This window comes from Varanus komodoensis, unplaced genomic scaffold (genome assembly GCF_004798865.1).
Source record: "Varanus komodoensis strain SLA01 unplaced genomic scaffold, ASM479886v1 scaffold1, whole genome shotgun sequence".
Taxonomy (NCBI): Eukaryota; Metazoa; Chordata; class Lepidosauria; order Squamata; family Varanidae; genus Varanus; species Varanus komodoensis.
Genome location: NW_025335268.1, coordinates 23,389,232 through 23,409,635, shown reverse-complemented (window position 1 = coordinate 23,409,635; position 20,404 = coordinate 23,389,232). Strand labels below are relative to the sequence as shown.

At 39.8% G+C, this 20,404-nt stretch overlaps 1 protein-coding gene across 1 annotated transcript in view; it reads left to right on the top strand.

Annotated features, from left to right (window-relative positions):
- The window catches only part of FMN2 (formin 2), a 165,815-nt gene that overhangs the window by 124,584 nt on the left and 20,827 nt on the right, over positions 1 to 20,404 (top strand). Inside the window, exons 15-16 of the mRNA XM_044451225.1 lie at positions 3,992 to 4,084; positions 12,436 to 12,487. Of these exons, the coding sequence (XP_044307160.1) occupies positions 3,992 to 4,084; positions 12,436 to 12,487 (145 nt within the window). The remainder of the gene's footprint in view (positions 1 to 3,991; positions 4,085 to 12,435; positions 12,488 to 20,404) is intronic.

Here is a 20,404-nt window from a genome sequence, read left to right as displayed (position 1 = left end):
GACAAAATTCACTTGAAGTTAATGGGCTAGCAGTTGCTCTTGCATGACTACCGCTTTACCACACCTCCGGTTTACCAGGCAGAACACTGCCTGCGCTAGCCAAATATGAGTGCTGCACCCACATCATTCAGTACCCTGCTCAAACATTGCCGAAAGGGTTAATTGACTGAAATATTGCTGCATGCAGACTTCCAAACCTAAACCATATGTAAAATAAAGCCAGGATTTCAGTCAATCTGTGAGTCATGTTTTACTGTCCTTAAAACTCCAAACAAGGAGCTGTCTGTAGAAGCTTTTGAAGCCCCAACAGTCCTTAGCATAAGTCCTAACAATACCGAAAAAATAAATAAAAGGAATTTGAGAAGTCTTTCTTTTCTAATGGAAGAGTGTGCCACTCAGATAAACCTGGCTTCATTTCCTTGCATTAAATTCCAGATAGCCTTTAAAGCTACCGCCTTCAAGTATTCATATACCATTTCTGTATATGAATCTGGGAAGGGATTCAGAGGAGGGCCTCTCATTCAAAGAACATATAAAAATCATTGCTTCTAATATATTTTTGAAAATGGTTGAGGAAACTTTCAGAGATGTTCAAAAAAATTCTCATTGTTTAATAATATGGCAGAAATTTATGAACCATACCCATGAACAAATGATGACACAGCATGATTACTGACATATTTTGAAGTACAGTATTAATGCTGCCTCTTCCACACCAGCATTTTACATTCAATGTCTGCATTTTTTCAGGTTAGACTGAATTTCAGAAAAATCACACTTGTCCACATTTGACCCAAATTATCTTTTAATTATCTGTGACTTGTTTATCTCTAGTCTTTTGATTGATCCATAGACAGTGCAAACAATGCATCAAAAAGAAATTCCATTAAGTTGAATCAGGTTTGCTCACTAGTAATCATGCTGCCCTAGTTAATGCCTTCCATTATTGCTTTTGCATTGGATGAGTGCAAAATTTCATGGTCCAGTGTTGTGTTGTGTTGTGTGTGTTTTCTTTTGCATTAGTTTGTTGGTAGGACTGATGCTTTTGCAGTGCTCCACCACACAAAATTCACTGCTTGCCTTACTTCAGAGAGAGAGAGAGAGAGAGAGAGAGAGAGAGAGAGAGAGAGAGAGAGAGAGAGAGAGAGAGAGATTCTCTTTTTGAACTGGAGAGAATAAGGCAAATCAAAACACATGATTAAAATCAAAGCCGGGATTCACGTATACCTGTTTTGGGAATGAGGGCACAAAGAAATGGGTGGTGGCTTATTTTTTGCTTCTCATTACATTACAGCCACTTACATGTCATGGGAGGCAGGTGGCAAGGGTAGTCAGATTAGGATGACAAAAAGCCCTGTATAGAGCATGTAATGTGACAGCTAACAGCTGTGAATATTCTTGAAATATCTGAAATCTTGCAACTTCTATTTGCATAATGCTAGGGAATTATCCTTCCTGAGGCATCTCAGGTTTCTTGCATCCAAGGCATCTTACAAAGGATGCTATTTCCTGGTCTGCAGAAGAGATGGTGCACCCTTTACTTACCACGTGTATCCAGTTCTGTACAGCTTTCTTCCCCCAGTGTCGTCATAGCCACAGTAAAATAAGCACATGAAGCACATCGGTTTTGCCTGAAGAGACAACAGCAGTCGGAGACCACAGAGGCTATCAAAACAAGTTTATATTGCACCGCAGCTCCCGCACTTGCTGTGAAATTGACCTCCCATCACATTTGTTTAGGCACTGAGCCTATAAACACTTAAATGTATTTTAAGCTTTGCAACCAGGAATGGCCTCATTGAGGTCGATGGAATTCACATGGTAGTGTAGTTAAGCATGTTTACAAGCGTGTGTGATCTGATCCTTGGTAAATTACTGTAGCTGAGTAGTAATTCCACAAAGTTTAGAAACATCGTTTGCACTACTTGATTTGCATATGGGTATATGTTTTAGATGTTCATCCCTGTAAGACAGATTTAGCCACTGTTTTTTAAGTTTCTTCCCAAGCAGTAAATGTTGGTTTACCTTCTAAAAAATTTCAGCTATTAACCTGGGCTTCAGTCCTGCCCACACTCCCTAAAGTTTGCCCCACTAATTGCTATGGACTGTGGCCATTTTATTTTGATTAAAAGTACTAAGTAGGTTTCATTTTTATGATTGGTACTATTTCTTCTCCTTTAGGTATGCTACTGAGATAGTACAGTATATTCACAGAGCCATATTCTTGTGTTTAGGAAAGAACAATATTAAAGAAACACAATCAAATACTTAAGTAACTGCTATATATTATTTGATGATATCTTAGAGAACAGTCCTATGGTCCCTGGCAGGTTGTGCCAGTCAGCAGCCATCAGATACAGGATGGATGCACCCACTCACTCAAGGCCATAGACAGACCAACGGCCTTGGGGCAGAGGAAGCCCTGCTCAGATTGTCTGCACCCTTCCTGGTTGCTTCAGAAAGCGAAGGAGCAGCTCCTCTTCCAACTCAGAAGGGGATCATAAGAAGCAGAAGGGGCATGCCAATGGGCAGGGAAACAACATGGATCCCCAAGCCATGGATCCCCAAGCCTGTTTCTGTCCCCACCCACAGCAAGCTAAGCAAACCAGACAGGTTCAGAGGCCTGTCTAACACAGATGCTCAAATGGAGGCTGGAAAGGTTGTAAAGGTCTCTGTAATTGCTTTCACCCTGGCAAGGCTTAGGATAGGTGAAGGATTCCCAGACTGGAGCCTTCCATTTGTGGAGCAATCCTTTTGGATTGTGCCCTGAATTAATTTTATTTAAGGGAGCAATCCAATGGCCCCTGTTCAGCCTCCGAAGGGTCATAGGATACTTTGGATTCCCAAACCTGAGGTCGGAGAGAGCAGCAGCTTTCAGGCAGGTTTCCTGCAGGATCAGCTCCACCTGTATATATGAGACCTGTTCTAAGATTATCTTCAGCAGCCCTTCTCCAACAGCCTGCGCTGCAGGAGCAGGAGCTGAGGTGCCTGGTGACTAGAAAAAGGACTTTATCCATTGCAGCACTCTGGCGCTTCCCACTCTAGGCTCCTTTCAGCAGAGCTGATGGTATTCCATGAACATTTTACTCTCTCGGTTTGTGCTGTTTTAAATATGGTACTTTATTTTAAAACATTGCACTGCTGCTAGGTTTGGGGTTGTATTTTGAGGTTTATCCTTTATTTTATACTGTATTGTTAAAATTTAAGCATTGGTATTGCATTTTATCATGTTGTATTTTATGGTTTTAATAGTTGTGAACTGCCCAGAGAACTATGGCTACTGAATGGTATAAAAATGTAAAATAAAATAAAATACCTCAAATCAGTATTCAAATATAATGTATAATGGTATCTATAGCCTGGAAAATTTCCCCCCATTTTTAAGTCTTGCATATCTTTCTTTTGCTGTCCTCTAAAGTGGTAAATGTCAGTGACAGCAGAAGAAAACATCATAAGCCTTATGAGCGTTAAGAAAACCAGAACATGTTTTTTGTATGTAAAGTCAATTCTCTTGGGCCAACATATTTAGAAAATGGTTTTTGACTGGGCACTCAGTTCTAAATGTAGCTGCTACAAAGCATCAAAATATGTAGCTAAGTATTAATAAAGAGGACAGTGTCCTCAAATTATACTGTAAATTGTTCACTGTCGTGTTGTTTCTCCATATCTGGAGTATAGATCAGAATTAAATGGAGGAGTTCCATGAAACTGCCCTATAGGACAAGTATATGAATCAGTTCAGTCTGGCTCTATCCACATCTTGTCCGTCATGGTTTCTCTTCATGTCATAGCTGTACCAGCCTAAGACAGAACTGATAACGACTGCAATGCAACTTGTATGATTTTGCGCTGGCAAAACAGGCCTTGGACCCACCTTAAAAGCCCACTGAAGCCAACAGATCATAGGATTACACTGCAAGCATGAATATGGAAGAAGACAGTTCTTTCTCATGAGTATCCTTCTAATTCAGCCTGTTATTTCAATTTTCAGCATGCGAGACAGAAGCAGGAAAAGTTTGCCAGTTTTCATTAGAAGAACACATCCAGCCTTTTAAAGACAACATGGAGAAATTCATCAGTCAAGGTAAATAATGCCATGTCATTTAACCTTCCTGAACTTTATCAAAAGAAGGTTATAAAAACAGTTTTAGACGTCATATAGACCAACAGAGGAGATTCTATTTTTGAAATAATAGAAATCAGTAGGTTAGCTTCATCAGATGGCCTCTATTTTCAGAACTGCTCTACCTGTTCTGTATTCCTTTTCTGAATGGTGGAATATGCACCATTAAAAGTTATTGGCTTTTAAGTACAGCTTTTTGATGAATTCATGTTCTGAATAGGAAACAATTTCCCAACATTTGTTTCTTGACAATTTCATAGAACCGGAGGCTAGAGCTCTGTGTTGAGTTGTCTCTCCAAAGACATGGCACTATTTCTCAAAAATATGGTATGAGCAGAAATTCTGGTTTATTTCACTAGCAAATGACTTTTGTAAAACCACATAATTTGGAAGCAAAATCTAAAAATTCTGTGAAATGCTTTGGTCTCATTCAGAGAAAGTGCCACAGAAATACTTTTAGTCCATGTCTCATTTCTTACCTCTGTTTCAAAGTATTCAGTTTTCCCAGCCAACTGCCACCGAGTATGATGTTTACTGTGCTTCTCATCCACTCTCTCTGTGTATCCATATGCATGAACACATGTGTGCACCATTTTTAAAAGGGAGTTACATCTACTTTGACACCAAGGCAGGAATTTTGTTTTTTCTCTTAGGCAGAAGCATTTTGCCTTACAGGAAAATATTGTATTGAGGACCCATGTTTTCCCTTATGAATTTTGGGACTAAGATTAACATACTGTAGATGGATGGAAAAATTGTTTGGTTAACTTCCAAAATTAAAGAAATGTTCTATAATTCACTATATGAAGGCCTTTGTTTTTATTTAGCTAGACTGAATTCAGACTTGAAAGAGTTCATGTAGGATTTCTCTTTCCTGCTTAGCTTGTGACAGGCTTTTGATCTCAGTATTTTTTCTAAGGGCTTTTGTTGTTTACGCAGGCATAATCAATGAGTGGCTTCAGTCAGACTGTTGTGCACAGGCAAATCATTTAGCGGGGAAAAGAGGGTAACTTTTGGCACCTTTGAGGATTTGTCTGTTTATATAGGGTGTGTTCTGGGAAAAATAAAATAGAATTCCAAACATTTTCTGAAGTTTAATGTCTTGAAATTAACATTGTCTGCATAAATGCTTCTTCATTATACAGTTTGTGGATTATATGTATCCTTTCTGCATTTTAGTCAAGCTGTTTACTTGCTTTTCTGAACTTTCCTTTGTGAGAAGATTCTCTGAATTTAGTCAAGCCAATTCCGTAGCATCTCTTCTGTTGTGATGATTAGGCATGAATATGCAAAGAGAGTGAAATGAAAGAGTTTCCAGTGCATGAGGACCATGGCATCTCATAGCCCTTAAAACTGATAAGCTGCAGATGAACTCTATCATTGCACAGCCTTGGATCGCACATGTGCGTCATGGACACCTCTCTACCCACACATGATACAAATCAAATATGTGAACTTCAGCTCTTGCCTTTTGTTTCTATGCACCTACCCACAGTTGGACTGATCTTTGTCCCAACACTTTGCTGCCAATTTTCCCATTGGCCAACATCCTCATCTTTAGCACTTCCCAGCACACCCATAACCATAACCTGGAAAATTACAGCTCCTCACATACCTGCCTCCCCAGGTCTGTTGATCTTATTGCCATTGGGATCTGAGCCATTTCAGTGCACTTTTCTCCTCATTTGGCTAGCAAATGAGATATTCTTTGCCTGCACTATTGCCTAATAAGTTCCATCTTAACCTAGAATCCACCTCTTTAGAAATTTAAAAACTATAAAGAAATACAAATGCTTAAGAGTGTGGGCATGGGACTCAGGAGATCTGGATTCAGGTAGCATGAAGCTCACTGGGTGTCTTTGGGTTAGTCATGGAGTCTCAGACTAACCTACCTCATCGGGTTGCTGTGAAGATAAAATGGAGAGGACAAGAAGTTCATAAGCCATCTTAAGTTCTTGCAAGAATAAGAAAGGCTGAGAATAATGATGGTGGTGGTGGTGGTATTAATATCCTACTACTGGAAAGCAATACTATTGAAGAGAGAATGGCAAACAGAAATATCAGGCGAATGCTCAGCCAGCATTCAGTCACTGCTGCCAGGAACTGTTCATTTCTGGCATGTTGGTATGTCAAGTCCTTTTCATGGAGCACAATTGTTTTGGAAGACCTTCCCAGTGGCCATTCTAAGTGCCATCCCAGGCTTGCGGCATTGCTGCAAAGAATAAACAGTTCAACTGGTCAATAAAACTGTGAATTAAAATCACATGCTGCAGCTTCTAGCAATTTATGTTAAAACTTGGTGGCAATCTGAGGTTGCAGGCATCATAACTTCACTGGCATTACCCCCTGCTGATATTGCTCGAACAATAGCAAAGATCAGATTAAATGTGTCTATTTTGTCTTGGTGAGTCATGCACACTTCCGATCTGGGGAGCACATAGGCTAAATTTAACTTGCTAACTCATATTAGGAGGCAATGAAATTAGTACGTCTGCTCCTCCTGAGCCATCGGGAAAGCTGACAGACACAAAATAGAACATATTCAGGGGGGCAGATGCTCCACCAGGCAAGTGTCTCATGGACCATACTCTTCACCTCTTCCGCAGTATGACAGGACCTTCTCTTTGACAGCACCAATGGAATTGTCTTTCCAAAGGGAGTAAATTGGCTTATTCACTGCTTCCCTTTTGAGAAGCACTAAAGGTAGAACAGGGAGTAGGAAATGTATGCCTGACCTCTAGGGCATCCATCTGAACCCTGTGGCATACAACACATGCCTTGATACAAACTGAGAATAATCATGGTACATTATTGCTGTTCATATCCCACTTTAATCATGGGCACTTCCCTATGCTCAAAAAACAAATAGTGATCTACAAGGGGAAAATTTCCACCCTCGGTTTTGCTAGGATAATTTTGATGAGAGAAGTATTGAGCCTCCTCAAAGACCTTTATTCTGTTGCATATCTTGTTTGACTTTCCACTCAGTGAAGATTAAATGCTCCAAGCTACAGTACTCTGTTTGCAATGACACATGGTAAAAGGCATTGATTTGGACAAATAAATAAAGCTGTCAATAAGCAGGAGAAATTCTAAAGTAGAGTCATAATAAATTAGACAATGATTGTTCTAACACTCTAAATGAGCAAGGGGAGGGGCATCTCTCTGCACACAGAGACTCAAAAGGATTTGACGTGTAGAGGGGCAGAAGAAAAGAGTTGTCTTCTACCTGAGATTTCCTGAACATCTGGTATTCAGTTACACTGAGAAGCTGTGATATTTCCTTAAGAGTAAATAGGAGTTCAGAGGAAACAGTACTTCCTTGCCTTTATTTCCACTTACTTGGATCCCACTCAGCAAAAATAGCTTAAATTCCTGAAAGCACTTCAGGCTAGAAGGTGGCCTGACATAGCAATACCAATTGCTGAGTTATGGCTGCATCTGGCAATAATGGTAATCAAACTGTTTCTTGTAACACGGGAGTTTCAGGTGATTGTTCAGGTCCATTGTAATGGCTGCAGCAGAGTTGTTTTTAGAATGTGAACCAGCTAATTCAGCAACTCTAAAAGGCCTGTGCCTTTTTGTAGTGGCCATTTTCTTCTTCATGACAAACAAATCACTGACTTCAGGACCCATGTGACATCCTAGGCTTCCTCAGTCTGATATGAGAAGTCAAAGATCTCAGGTGTTTCACTGGTTCCAGATAGAGCTCCCACAGTTTCCCCAGAAACTCAGGTATTCTGAAACATTCTGAAATGTAAGATTTTCCTTTTCAGAACAGGTAGAGACACAAGCCATCTTCAGATGTTAACTGGGAGTGTGTAGAGAACCTGGCGATACCCTGGCTAAATAGGGCTGCCAGTCACATGGGTCTGTATAACTACATTCAGTTGATCATGGTGGCCGTGCCTTTGGCAGAGCTTCCACAACAACACAGGCAGGTTGGAAGCATGGAGGATGGAGCAGGCATCTCTAGCTCCCTCCATACTAAAAATTATCCCCACCCTTCTTCAAATGCCTGAACATGGCTATGATGCAAACAAGACTGAGGAGAAGCCCCTAAAAGATGAGAAAGTGTGCTCATCAGGAGAACCTTTTCAGAGCCTCAGTAGCACAAGGGCGGCAGTGCAGCAAAGACTTTTTTCTGGAGTTTTCTAATACTTACAGTATCTATTGGTGTCAGAGCACTTTGTTAGCTGCCTTCAAGTTGTATCCAGCTTATGGTGACCCTATGAATGAATGCCCCCAAAATGTCCTGTTCTTGACAGCTCATCTCACCTCTTATAAATTCAAGAGCTGTGGCTTCTTCTATGGAGTCAGTCCATCTCCTATCAGTTCTGCCCTTTCTTCTTCTGCTAACTACTTTCCCTAGCATGACTGTCTTCTCCAGTAAGTCTTGCTTTTTTGTGATGTGCCCAAGGAATGACAGCTTGGGTTTTGTCATGTTTGCTTCTGGGGAAAGTTCTGACTTGATTTGATCTAAGATCCATTTGTTCATCTTTCTGTCAGTCCAGGCTATTTGCAAAGCTCTCCTCCAGTGCTGTCTTCAAACACCTTATTTTTTTCCTGTCAACTTCCTTTACTGTCCAGTTTTCACACCCATATATAATGATTAGGAATATTAGATTGTGGATGATCTTAGCCTTGGCCTCCAGTGAAACGCCTGATGACCTTTTCCTTCATTGCTGCCCTTTCAAGTCTCAGTCTTCTTTGAATTTCTTGGCTATATTTCCCCTTTGGTTTGATGACTGAGTCAAGGCATGCAATTTTTTCACAGTTTCAATTTCTTCATTGTTGAGAGTAAAGTTGTACAATTTTTCTGTCGTCATGATTTTTGTTTTCTTAATATTCAGCCGCAGTTCTGCTTTTGCACCTTCTTTCATTTTCAAGAGGAACTATTTGAATTAATTGCTGCTTTCTGCCAAGAACAGGTATCATCTGCATCTCTTAAATTATTAATGTATCATCTGCCAATTTTTACTCCTCCTCCTTCTGAGCCTAATCATGTTTTCCTTACAATTTGTACGGATTGAACAAATAGAGGGATAAAATACATCCTTGTCTGATGCCTTTGCCTCTAAGAAACCATTCTGTTTTTTCATATTCTGTCCTAATAGTAGCAGTAGCAGAGCCATGTCTTTTAAGACCATTCATAGCTTATTGAGATCCACAGTCAAAGCAATACTAGGGAAAAAGTGCTGTTGTTCTTCTGGCTGTCTAAGCCACGGACAGGAATTTATGGCCCTCCTTCCATGACATCTTACTCATGGTTATGCTTCTTCAGGTTGATGAGAACTTAGGCCAAATCATCTGGAGGGCTGCATGTTGCCCACCTCTCATTTAAGCTTTGACTGCTTCTGATGATCACAGAATTAGCTTTAAACTGCTATCATCTGGACCTGAGCTTCCAGCTACTTCAGTCTTAACCCTTGCCTTAACCACTGCTCCTGTTTTCCTTCCTGTATTTACATTTTATATTTATTTATTTTATATTTATTGATTTATTTCCTGCCTTTTTCCTACAAAGGGCTCAAGGCAGCTTACATCATTCTCCTCCTCCATCTTATCCCCACAACAACAACCCTGTGAGGTAGGTTGGGCTGAGAGTCTGTGACTGGCCCAAAGTCACCCAGTTGGCTCCATGGCTGAGCGGGGACTAGAACCCAGATCATCTGAGTCCCAGTCCCATGCTCTTAACCACTGCATCATACTGGCGCTCAGTGGTATTTACATAGCTCCATTATGTTAACTTAACTACTTTTCTGTCTGTTATCTGTTCTGGCACAACTGCCCATTTACCGCAATCTTGATGCTTTTTCCAGGCCACCTGGTCATAAAAAGAAAGAGAAGAGTTGTAGACATGCAGAATAGCAGCTTTTCCTCCTGAGGAAGAAATGTCCTTATCACCACAAGTATATCAGTCATATGCATCTTATTTCTATATAGGGGTTAGGGAGCTGGGTGTTCTCAGATGATACTGGACTCCAGTTCTCATGAGCCTCAGCCAACATGACCAATTATCAGCAAAGATGAATGTTGTAGTTCAACAAAATCTGGAGGGCCACAGTTCCCCACCCCTGCTTATTCCTTGATATTTAAAAAGTGATTTTTTTTCATCTGCAAATTATTTAACTTAATTTCCTGTCCATGCTTAAACAAGGGAATAAAGAATACACAGACATTTCCAGAACAATTTACAAATTCTCAGCATGCTTGTGTGATTATTAAACCAATTATTCATTTGTAATGTCTATAACCTTATTAAAATTGTTAATAAAATTAGCATTTGGTGGAATCACCAGCAGAAAGTGAAGTACTTTATATTACTGATGACCTGGCTTCCATTGTGTTGCCTTCTACATGTTTTAGAAAAAGACTCATCTTGTTTATCCTCTTTCTCATAACATTTGATGCCCGTGTTGTTCCAATGCTAATATTTCCCTTATCCAGCATCTCACAGTACTAAACTCTTATGGTAGACCATTCTTACCTTCTCATGCCTCTTGCATCTTCCTCATACCACCAACAGGGGAGATGGAAGCATCAGGAAATGCAGTGCTGGTGGGCTGCCATTCCTTCGGTGGAAAAATGCAGTTGGACTCCACTACACACATTTAATGGAGAAATCTCATCCATTCAGTAAGAGTTGTCAGTTGTTGAGTATCAGCTGATGAACAATAGGATTCACTCATATATGTTCCCTTTCTGCTGAGTACTTAGGACTTGTGAAAGTAATATTTGTACAGCTACTGATTCTTGAATATAACTGACTACTCATCTGCTTTTTCTGAATTCTGAATTCTGATTTCTTCTATGAAACTTTCTGGTCATTTATAGCATTACAATTCAGGTAATGAAAAGCTTTTTGGTACATTCAAAGAGCACAGGTTTATGAAAGGGTAATTATTTTTGAAGTGTTCACAAAATTCTTGCCAAGGGATAGAAGCAATATTTCATTCACATTTTAAAACAAGTCAGTCTAGTTTGCACAGATTGTACTTTGGGGTTTGCACTTTCCTGAATGTTGTGATATACGTCTCCAGTTCTTTTTTTAAAAAGCATCAGGGAAAATTGTGTAGGAAGGGATTGAGAGTGGCACTTGCTAACGCTGTAGTTAACAGGAGAAATTGCACACAAAATGTGAATGTGAATTTTCAAGATGACCTTTAAAATAACCTTCAGAGACTTTTGTGGGAAATGGATTAAATAAACTTGTACTTTAAAAAGCCTTTGCAAAAAGTGAAACGGATTTGCCTATCCCCACTTCTGCCTAACATGAGAAAAATTCCTAACCCTAAACCAATTGATAAAGATCCATGGGCAAAGACTCTTGTTACATGTCGTGGCTTCCACTAAACCATATGGTAGGCTTGAGGTGGGGCCCACAAGGAACAAGCCACAGGAGTGCTGATGGATAATATAATCCCTAAAGAGACTCTTATTTCATTCCTGTGTTCTGCAGAAGGGAATGTCATTGTCAGATTTCAGCATGTGTTTTGTGCACACTTTGAAGGCTCACTTGCATGAGCTACTTCCCATTTTTAACAGCACTTATTTGTTCTGCATATATAGTTTCCACAGTGTAAATGGTGCTAGAAGAGGTTTACCTGGCAAACCCCTTGTATTCTGCCTCTTCCTTATGGACAGAAGGCCTATTTTTGGAAAGCTCTAGAAACATCTAAGAAATGCATTGGGGTAAAAATATTTTCTCCTAGAGAATGTTCAATATCTTGAAATAGTTTGTTTAGGTCAGATTCTTATGACATACTATTTAGTACTTTCAGATAATAAAGAGCTATGTCTGCCATCATTTTTTCATGGTTTGTACAAACCATCTGAATAAGCCTGCTGCTAGTTCAGATAATCCAGACAAATTATTCTGACTGTGTACAAGTGATGCTTACTTATGTCTTTGTTTCTAGAGCACAGGCCTTTTAGCACCTCCCATCCCCCACTAGTAAATTACTAATCAGTGCTGTACTTTTAGAAATTCATTTAAATTACTTGGAGACAGCTGATTTAAGTGCTGAACATTGTTGTTGTTTTAATTGTTCTCATATGTATTTAAGGGATATTTCACTTTTAAAAATATGTGGCTGTGCTTCAGAGAAAGAGAAATGCAACACATACCTGCTGCTGATTAGTGCTTAAGAAAGTCATCAAATTCTTCACATCATTTATTTATTTATTTGACACTTTTGTATACTGTGTCATAGCCACATGGTCTCTAGATGGTTTATATCATATCTCTATGTTCTCCATATCTTATCTCTATTTTCTCATATTTTTATGTTTTCTGTGTTTTTATTCAGCTAAAATTGACCATGAGTTGGAAGAAATATCCCTGGCAGAGACACATAAAAGGTGAGTTTAATGAGCTTTATATGAAATATTCTAATAGGCTTTTTTCCCTTGGTAGAAAAATAAATAAAAGACTACAAGACAAATTGTTAACTTTATATCACAATTTATTTTCTAAGTATGTTTTCTAAGTTTTCTAAGTATGCGATGCTTTCAGATAGTAGGCAATTAAAGCTAGAAAATTCAAGCTGCTCCTCAATTTAACACAACACCAACAGGATTAAAATAAACTAATAAAGATTTTGTAGAAAATGCTGGGTCTTTTTCTCCAGACTAAAAACAGATGCACATTGTTCTTGTTCTGTATTTTGAGCTCCCCACTATATACAAAGGAAAAGGGGAAATTACATTATGAAAGTATTAATAATGTGGCCAATTAAACATTGCTTTAATGTGTCAAATTAGCTTTCCAATGAAGCCAATGCACTCTGCATAATTAAGTATTGATGTAAGCATTACTGAAGTCTGTCTTTGAAGATTTTTCGTTTGTGCTTGCATAACTTCTGGTTTCTTTTTTCTTCTTCCTTTTTTCAAATGTCCTTAAAATTGTGGTTAATATGAATTAGTATGAATAGCAGTGGAAAATGTTTTTTCTTAAAATTCACATTTTCCAAATGACACATGCATCTGCCATTTTTTAAAATTGTACTTTAGCAGAATTCAAATATTCTAGGAAACATAATGGTTCATGCTTTTACACTGCTTAAAGAGTATGGATAGTGGTATAGTAATATATTGAGTGAATAAACAGTCATTTAGAAGAGTGACATTCCTCTTATAAATTTCTATGAGAAATGAAGAATGTCCCATTAGGTTCAAGGGCCTTGAACTGATTTGGGTTGTAGGTGTCCTGTTTCATAAAATGTTACATATTCATTGCTGAAAAACCATTTGATTGTGTCTTTAATGTGTTTCTTGAAACAATGTAAATATAAATAAGGAGAAAAGGATGGGTCTTTGTACCCCAAATAATCCCTTTCACTACAAAGTATGAGATAAGCGTATATTAAGACATGATAGATTGTAATATTTAGAAAGATATTCACTGTTGGAAGATATTGGCCATGAAAACCCAACCCAACTTACTGGGATTCTGGATATATATAAAATAAATAGGTTTTTCATGAACTGCAGTCTCATGTCTTAGGAGTAAAGGGGTTAGTTAAAGGAGCACTGAGAAATAGCATTTGTAGTTACAGAAAACCAGAAGACTTAGAAATAAATGATGCTAAAGTAGGAAAGTACATTGAATTCATCTATAAATATATGTGTGTGATTTCTGTGTGTAATGGAAGTTGATAAAGGAGGTATGACCATTAGAGGCTTTTGCTTAGTTAACTCCTAGTCATGTCAATGAATATGTAAGTAAAACGAACACGGCTATGTTCCTATCACAGTTCACTGATCAGTTCTGTAAAAGTAGTGCATACATTCATGCTATTCCTCAGAACCCCTATAGATGCATCATGGAGTCTACTAGCTGTTTTTCAGTTTTGCCAATTTTGATCTCCAGTCATCTTTGCATTTGAAGAAACCCATATTTTAAAAAAAGGAATACCATGGCAACTGAAAAACCAAAACAGTGATGTAGCTTCTTATAGGTAAAATCTACTAAGGCTACAGAGCAAAAAATATATATACTAGTGGTGTGTACATTATGACATATGCATACCCAAAAGTTAGTCTTTACCTGTCTTTTGTGGACAAGCTTTTTTGGAATCTTTAATGATTAATATTAGAGAAAAGGCTCCCTTAGATAATTGGAAAACCCTGCTTTATATTTTTTTTTCCTTTCCATGTCACTAAAAATGCTGAATTTATATAGCTTTAATTTAAAACAGTTGCTTACATGGTAAGAGTAAACTGGGTGCTTTTTCCTCCTGTGGAGGATATAGAGAATAAAGGTTTTATTTAGAATTCCCCTAACAAATTGTTTCAGTGTCAAACACACTTCTGTGGGAGAGGGTGAGAGGCGAACTCAAGAAAACTAAATAAATAAGAGATTAGTTACATTCTGTTAATCATGGGTAAAATAGCGGTGCATTGGATGAATAGACAAGTGAGTTACTGCTAGTTGCGGTGATGGATTAGCTGAAGCACAATTAATGTGATTAATGTGGTTGGATTTTTCTTTTTGAAGTGAGTATGTGCCACACTGTGTATCTCATGATTGCATGTCTTGGCGTTACAAGGAAATACTGATTTTCTATTGATATGGAAAAAGGGTAAAGAACAGTGCCTCTCCATGACATTGTCCGAGCAAAAGGAAATTACACAAATTTAAATATTTGAAGAATTCTTAAAATAAATTATGATTTGAAAGCAATGCTTCTAGAGCGCAGTTGTTTAGCAGATGAGCTGAAATGGAAAGTTAATCTTTCACACACAATGAAGGCAAAGGAAAATGGTATGTCTGACCTAGACATTCCTGAAAGTGTCTGGCTGTTCATTTGTCAGAAGTGAGATGTTTAATAGTTTCTGAAAGGTTGTGTACTTTTTTATTTATTTATCATATTTAGTGACTTTAAGAGTGTCAATGTGTGAAGTGTTTATTCAAGAAATGGATTTCTGGCACATGGGCAAAAAGAGAAGTGAAATGTTTAGCTCACAATAACAGCATATTCTAAGATCTCTGGGTAAGTATCCTGACTTGAGAAGAAAGCACACAGGTCTGTGTTTATCTAGCTTGCACAGGCAGACAAGGAAGGCTCCAGACTGGTATTAAAGCTGAAGTGATATGGAATGTCTTCTCCAAGCCCCAAACAATTACATCACCCCCTGAACGATATTGATAAAGTGCAATAGAAAAAGACCTGGCACTTCCCAGTGCAAACCCTTATTGCTACCTCCTTGAGAACTTGTGAAATACTTGACACAGTGAAGTATAAAATATGCTTGTTTCAGAGGCGGAGACAAATGACTGTCAAGCATTATAGTTCAGAATTTTAATTTCAGACAGGCAAATACTTCAGCCAGAGGTCTCTAGTACCTGAGAGAGTAGAGGAAAAAAAGCAAAGCAAAGCAAAGCTGAGAGGGAACAGGGACTGAATATGAAAGCTTGTGTTCAAATTCAGCTTTGCCACTCAGTTACATCCCCAGCACAGTATATGTTATATGTAGGTATCACCCATGCATACATTTTCAATTTGAGGGGAAGAGGAACAAAGCAGATCCCATCTCCTTTTTGGAGAAAGAAAAAGAATTAAACAGGTGTCCATCTCCTTTGAAGCCTTTTGAAGAGCAGCATTGGATGTTAACATTCTGAATGTAATCCCTTCCACCACCAGGCTGCTTTCGGTTAGTGGAGAGTAAAGAAGTTAAAAATCAATGAAAAAATTGCTCTCGGCAAAGAAGCAAGATAGAGACAGTTCTTCCTTTCTCCCCTGTCGCCCATATCTGCCTGGTGTGTGAAACTGCTAATCACTCCTGGTATTAGCTCAGTTGGGTGGGTTTGAACTTTGGCGGGTTTTAGAAAGTCAGTTGAGGTTTGTTACGAGCTCAGGAGAGAAAGAAGTTGGATTCACTGCAGGTCATGCTGGACAAAGGGTGTCATGAGGGGGGAAGGCAATAGCATCCAGTGAGTGGAAGGTGTTTGGAACATCTATATGCTTTTTATCCCCTTCTGGTTCACCTTCCTATGTCAGCATTTTTGCTGGTTTGCTTACAGCACCTTCTAGCCTGAAGGTGCTGCTGACAAATCCCAGATTGTACTATCCATACTCTAAGAACTGAACAGATGCCAAGCTTGCTGGAGTTACTGAAACCTAGTTGGAAAAAGAGGGAAGCACTAATTTATCCCAGTGTCTCCACCTGGGCTTCCTGTGCAGCCCTGAGCTCAAATGGAGAGGAAGGAGGTAACTCTTATCTATACTGGTTCTACCTCCTTAGCCAGATACCCCATCCAATACTGTTTGTTCCGCATGTTGGTCACCTGACACACAATTGGCATTCTGCTGGTGTACCACTGATCTTACTGCTGAACTGACTGAGGTGATCTCAGGTGTAGTATTGAGGAACTCAAGGTTTTTGGTCTTGGGAGGCCTTTACTATTCATGCTGAGGCTACTTGTCTTAAGTACAGTTGTACCTCGGTTCATGAACGCCTCAGTTCACAACCCAATTGGGTCATGAACAGAAATTTTGGCAAAATTTTGCCTCCGTTTGCAAACTCCGCATCGGGTGACAACCACGTTCACGGCCATGTTCCCCCACGAGCATGATCGCAATCATACCCATCTTCCCCACATGAAAACTCCAAATATTAACCTCTCTACCCACCACGAGGAGGAGCCATGAGGGCACACTCACCTCAGTCGAGGCCTTCCTGGCTCCTCACCGCCGTCCCGCTTCCAAGCCGGAGGAAGGTCCCCTTGCAGGCACTCACCTGGCTCCAGGAGGGGGAGCAGGAGAGGGAGGCCAGAGAGGCAAGCGCAGGGCAGCTCCCCCGGCCAGGAGAGGGCCACAAGGAGAGAGGTGAAGGCTGTTTTCTGTGGGCCGAGAGGAGGGAGAGGGCCGCGGCCGGTCGTGGCACCCCCTGCCTCTCCCCACCATGGGGAGAAGAAGCGTGGCAGCCGCTTGCCCTGAGAAGGCCATGGTGGAGGGGTGAGAGCCATGGCCCCACTCCTGCTCCACTTCGGCCTGTCTGCCCCTGGGCTCGACAAGGCAGCCACGGCTTCACCCGCAGCCTGGGGACGTGGCTCATATTTTTGTGGTTTTAATTTTTTATTTATTTATTTAAAACTTTTATATGTATAACATAAAGTTATGGTTCAGAACAAATTCACCTTATTTACACTGAACCTTATGGGGAAATTTGACTTGGTTCGCGACCAATTCGGGTTGCGACCAGAATCGTGGAACGAATTAAGTTCATGAACCGAAGTACCACTGTATCTCAGAATTTCATGGCTGTCATTGCAACCATGAGCCTGTTTCAGATAACACTTGGACCAGGGCATGCTTTGGAACTGGACTGGGTGAAAATGGTTTGTGTAGGGGGAAGCCAGTGTATTATTTAATAAGTTATTATTAAAATAAGAAGAAAATTCAAATCTTCAAAACCTAGTTGTTGACTTTCAGGTGTGTTTTTAAAGCTTTACGATGTAGTCAGCCTACAATCGCAACTCTTGTTGGATTTTACAAGAGTTTTCGAACTTTCAGGGCAAATTTTTTGCACAGAAAACATTAGCATACATTCTCAGTTACATCCTCATTTATGTATGGATATTTTTAACTCAAAGGCCTTCAAAAATGCAGTCTCCCCTACACTGTCTGAAACCATGAGTCTGCTAAGAACTGCAGCTTATGTAGATCAGCTCTTCTTTTCCAGTGAATGAATGTATTTCCAATATTTTGGGAACATCTTTTTACAAGAGGTGCCAAAAGTGATGTACAAAGATTTTTTTATAAAAAATAAGGAATTATATTATTGGCATGTCTCTAGAATGTGTCCTCTTCCAGCTGCCTTCAAGAATTAGAAAATGGAATCCTTTCTGTGCTGGCAGCCAGGTTGTAGAATGCAGTCGGCTGAGACATTCTCATAGCACTGCCTATTTTCTTTTTCTCTTTCTTTTCCCTTTTTCTCTTTTCTTTTTCTCACCAAAACACCAAAAAAAAAAAGTGTTTTCCTGAATTGTTTTCGGGATGTAGTTTGGAATCGATTGCTTATGATACCCTCCTCCCAACTGTAACTTTGATCCAATGGTAAATGTGTACCTTTGGTTCATTTGTATGTTGTGTGTTGCGAGGGAGGGGCGAGCAGGTAATTCTTGTCTATTTTTATTCTTTTTTCCCAATTTTTATACCTTACCATTGAATTGTAGTTTTAAACTGTAGCATTAGCCTTCCTGCAAATTCTGTTGCTGAAAGGCAGAGTGGCAATACTTTAGATAAATAAGAAACTCGTGTATATATTCTACTGTATCACTCTGATGGGGATTGTGTTGTATAATTGTCTCCAGAACTGCAGCCATATAAAGCTAAAACTGGGTGCAGGGTGGGGGGGGACTATCTTTATGCATGCATTTATTTTAAAATATTTAAATCCTCGATGTGAGGGACCCGGCCTGCTTTGAAATCCTCATAGCAGATATTTAGCCTCTGCCCTCCCTAAACAAAACAGCAGTGTGAACAACCTATGAATTGTTTTTGAAGCAGGATTGAAAAGTCATGCTAGTTGGAGCAGAGCTGCTGACCTTTGCTGTCTCGGCTAATCCCTGACAGTGACCTCCCCCACCTTGCACTAGTGATGGAAGTCTAGGTGCAACAGCCCTCTTTCCCCAGGCGCTCTCGAGATAAGCATCTCAGAGAGCTTTGCAAACAATATACTAGCCTGGCAAAAATTGCTCTTCATTAGCAAGTGTTCCCAATTTGCTGATAAGGAAGTTGAAGTGCAAAAGCACAGTGACCTCATCAAAGTGGCACTGTAATTAACGAGCACATGATTGCAGCTCTGGAGCTGGGACTGATCGTTTTGTCCTCTCATTATCCCACTTCCACTGAGTACTGGGTCACTACTTACTGCCAGCGTGCTTATTTTCTGGTAGATCTGGTACCAGGTAAATCACTGACAGCAGCTTATCTCTCATTTCAGCTTCTGAAGATGCTTAATTAAAAATTTGGTATTATCAACATTTGGACCCACCATTTTTCCTCTTGAAGACAGCTTGGAAGGTTCTTCTCCTCCCCATTTTATCCTTACAGCAACAACAATTCTGGGAGGAGGTAGGCTAGGCTGAGAATCTGCAACTAGCCCAAAGTCAAGGAGTGGGTTTTATGGCTGAGAACCTGGATATCTTGAGTCCTAGTCCAGCACTGTCATAACCTGTTTTTTTTTCTTCTTTCATTGAACCTTTCATGAGATCATTTTCTCTCAAGTGGGGTTAATAAAAGCAATCTTTTTTGTTTCAGTTGCAGTTCAATTATTGTCAGAAAGAAAGGAAGACAGGAATAGCCCCTGCTTTTTCATGCACTTTCAATTTTGTTGATTTTTGGTCCATGTTCTGGACCTTGGATTTTAACCTGTAAGGTTTCTCTGCTAATGGGATGCCATGTGCCAGTGGAATGGATTCTTCTGCACCCTGGAGGTCTGAGAACCAATATCCTCTCTAGAGAGCCAAGGTTCTCGGGAGGCAATGGGGCAGCAAGGAGGAGGAGAGGAAAAGAATGTCCTGAGTGGGAGTTTATTTGCAGTAAGAAAAGTTGGGCAAAGGCTCCCTCAAAGCATCTTGAGTATTTAAATCTTGCCCTTGGGCCATAAAGTAGATCCTCAAAATCACTCACTGTAAAATACTATAAATGCAATAAATCGATAATTAAATAAAATCGATTACAAATTAAATTTTCAATTAAAATCCAAAATTGAAAGTAAAAAAGAAAATTAAAACCAAGCAAAAACTAGGATCACTGAAAATGAAATCAACCAACAGAAGAGGGGGGAAAACTTGGTCCGAAGCAAAATTCATCTGAAATACAAAAGAATGCCTTTGCAATTGTTCTGATGCTCAAAAGAAAGGGAGCTAACCAAATCAGCCTAGTATGCAGCCGTGCTTATGCCAGGAGGACAAAGCCTGTCTCCCAAACTGGTCCCTGGAAACCCTGGGGCCAGTTTAAAAGACAGCACTTCGAATTGTCTCCGGAAATGAACTTCTGCAGATGATACAACACTGAAATAATGTTCTGAAGAAAGTAAATTCTAGTCATTGTACTGTTATTTGTATTTGCACTATCATTGACGTTTCTGAACAAGGTATGCGCAAAGAGAGCACCTTGGAGTAATAACCCCCGGAACAAGCTCATGTGCAATGCATGCCACCCTCTGATTGCCACATTTCCTGTACCCCTTGCCTTCCCCACTCCTCACCCCACTGTCACGTGAGCTGCTCCGTTCCCTCCTTCCCTCAGGTTCCAAAACTCAAATCCT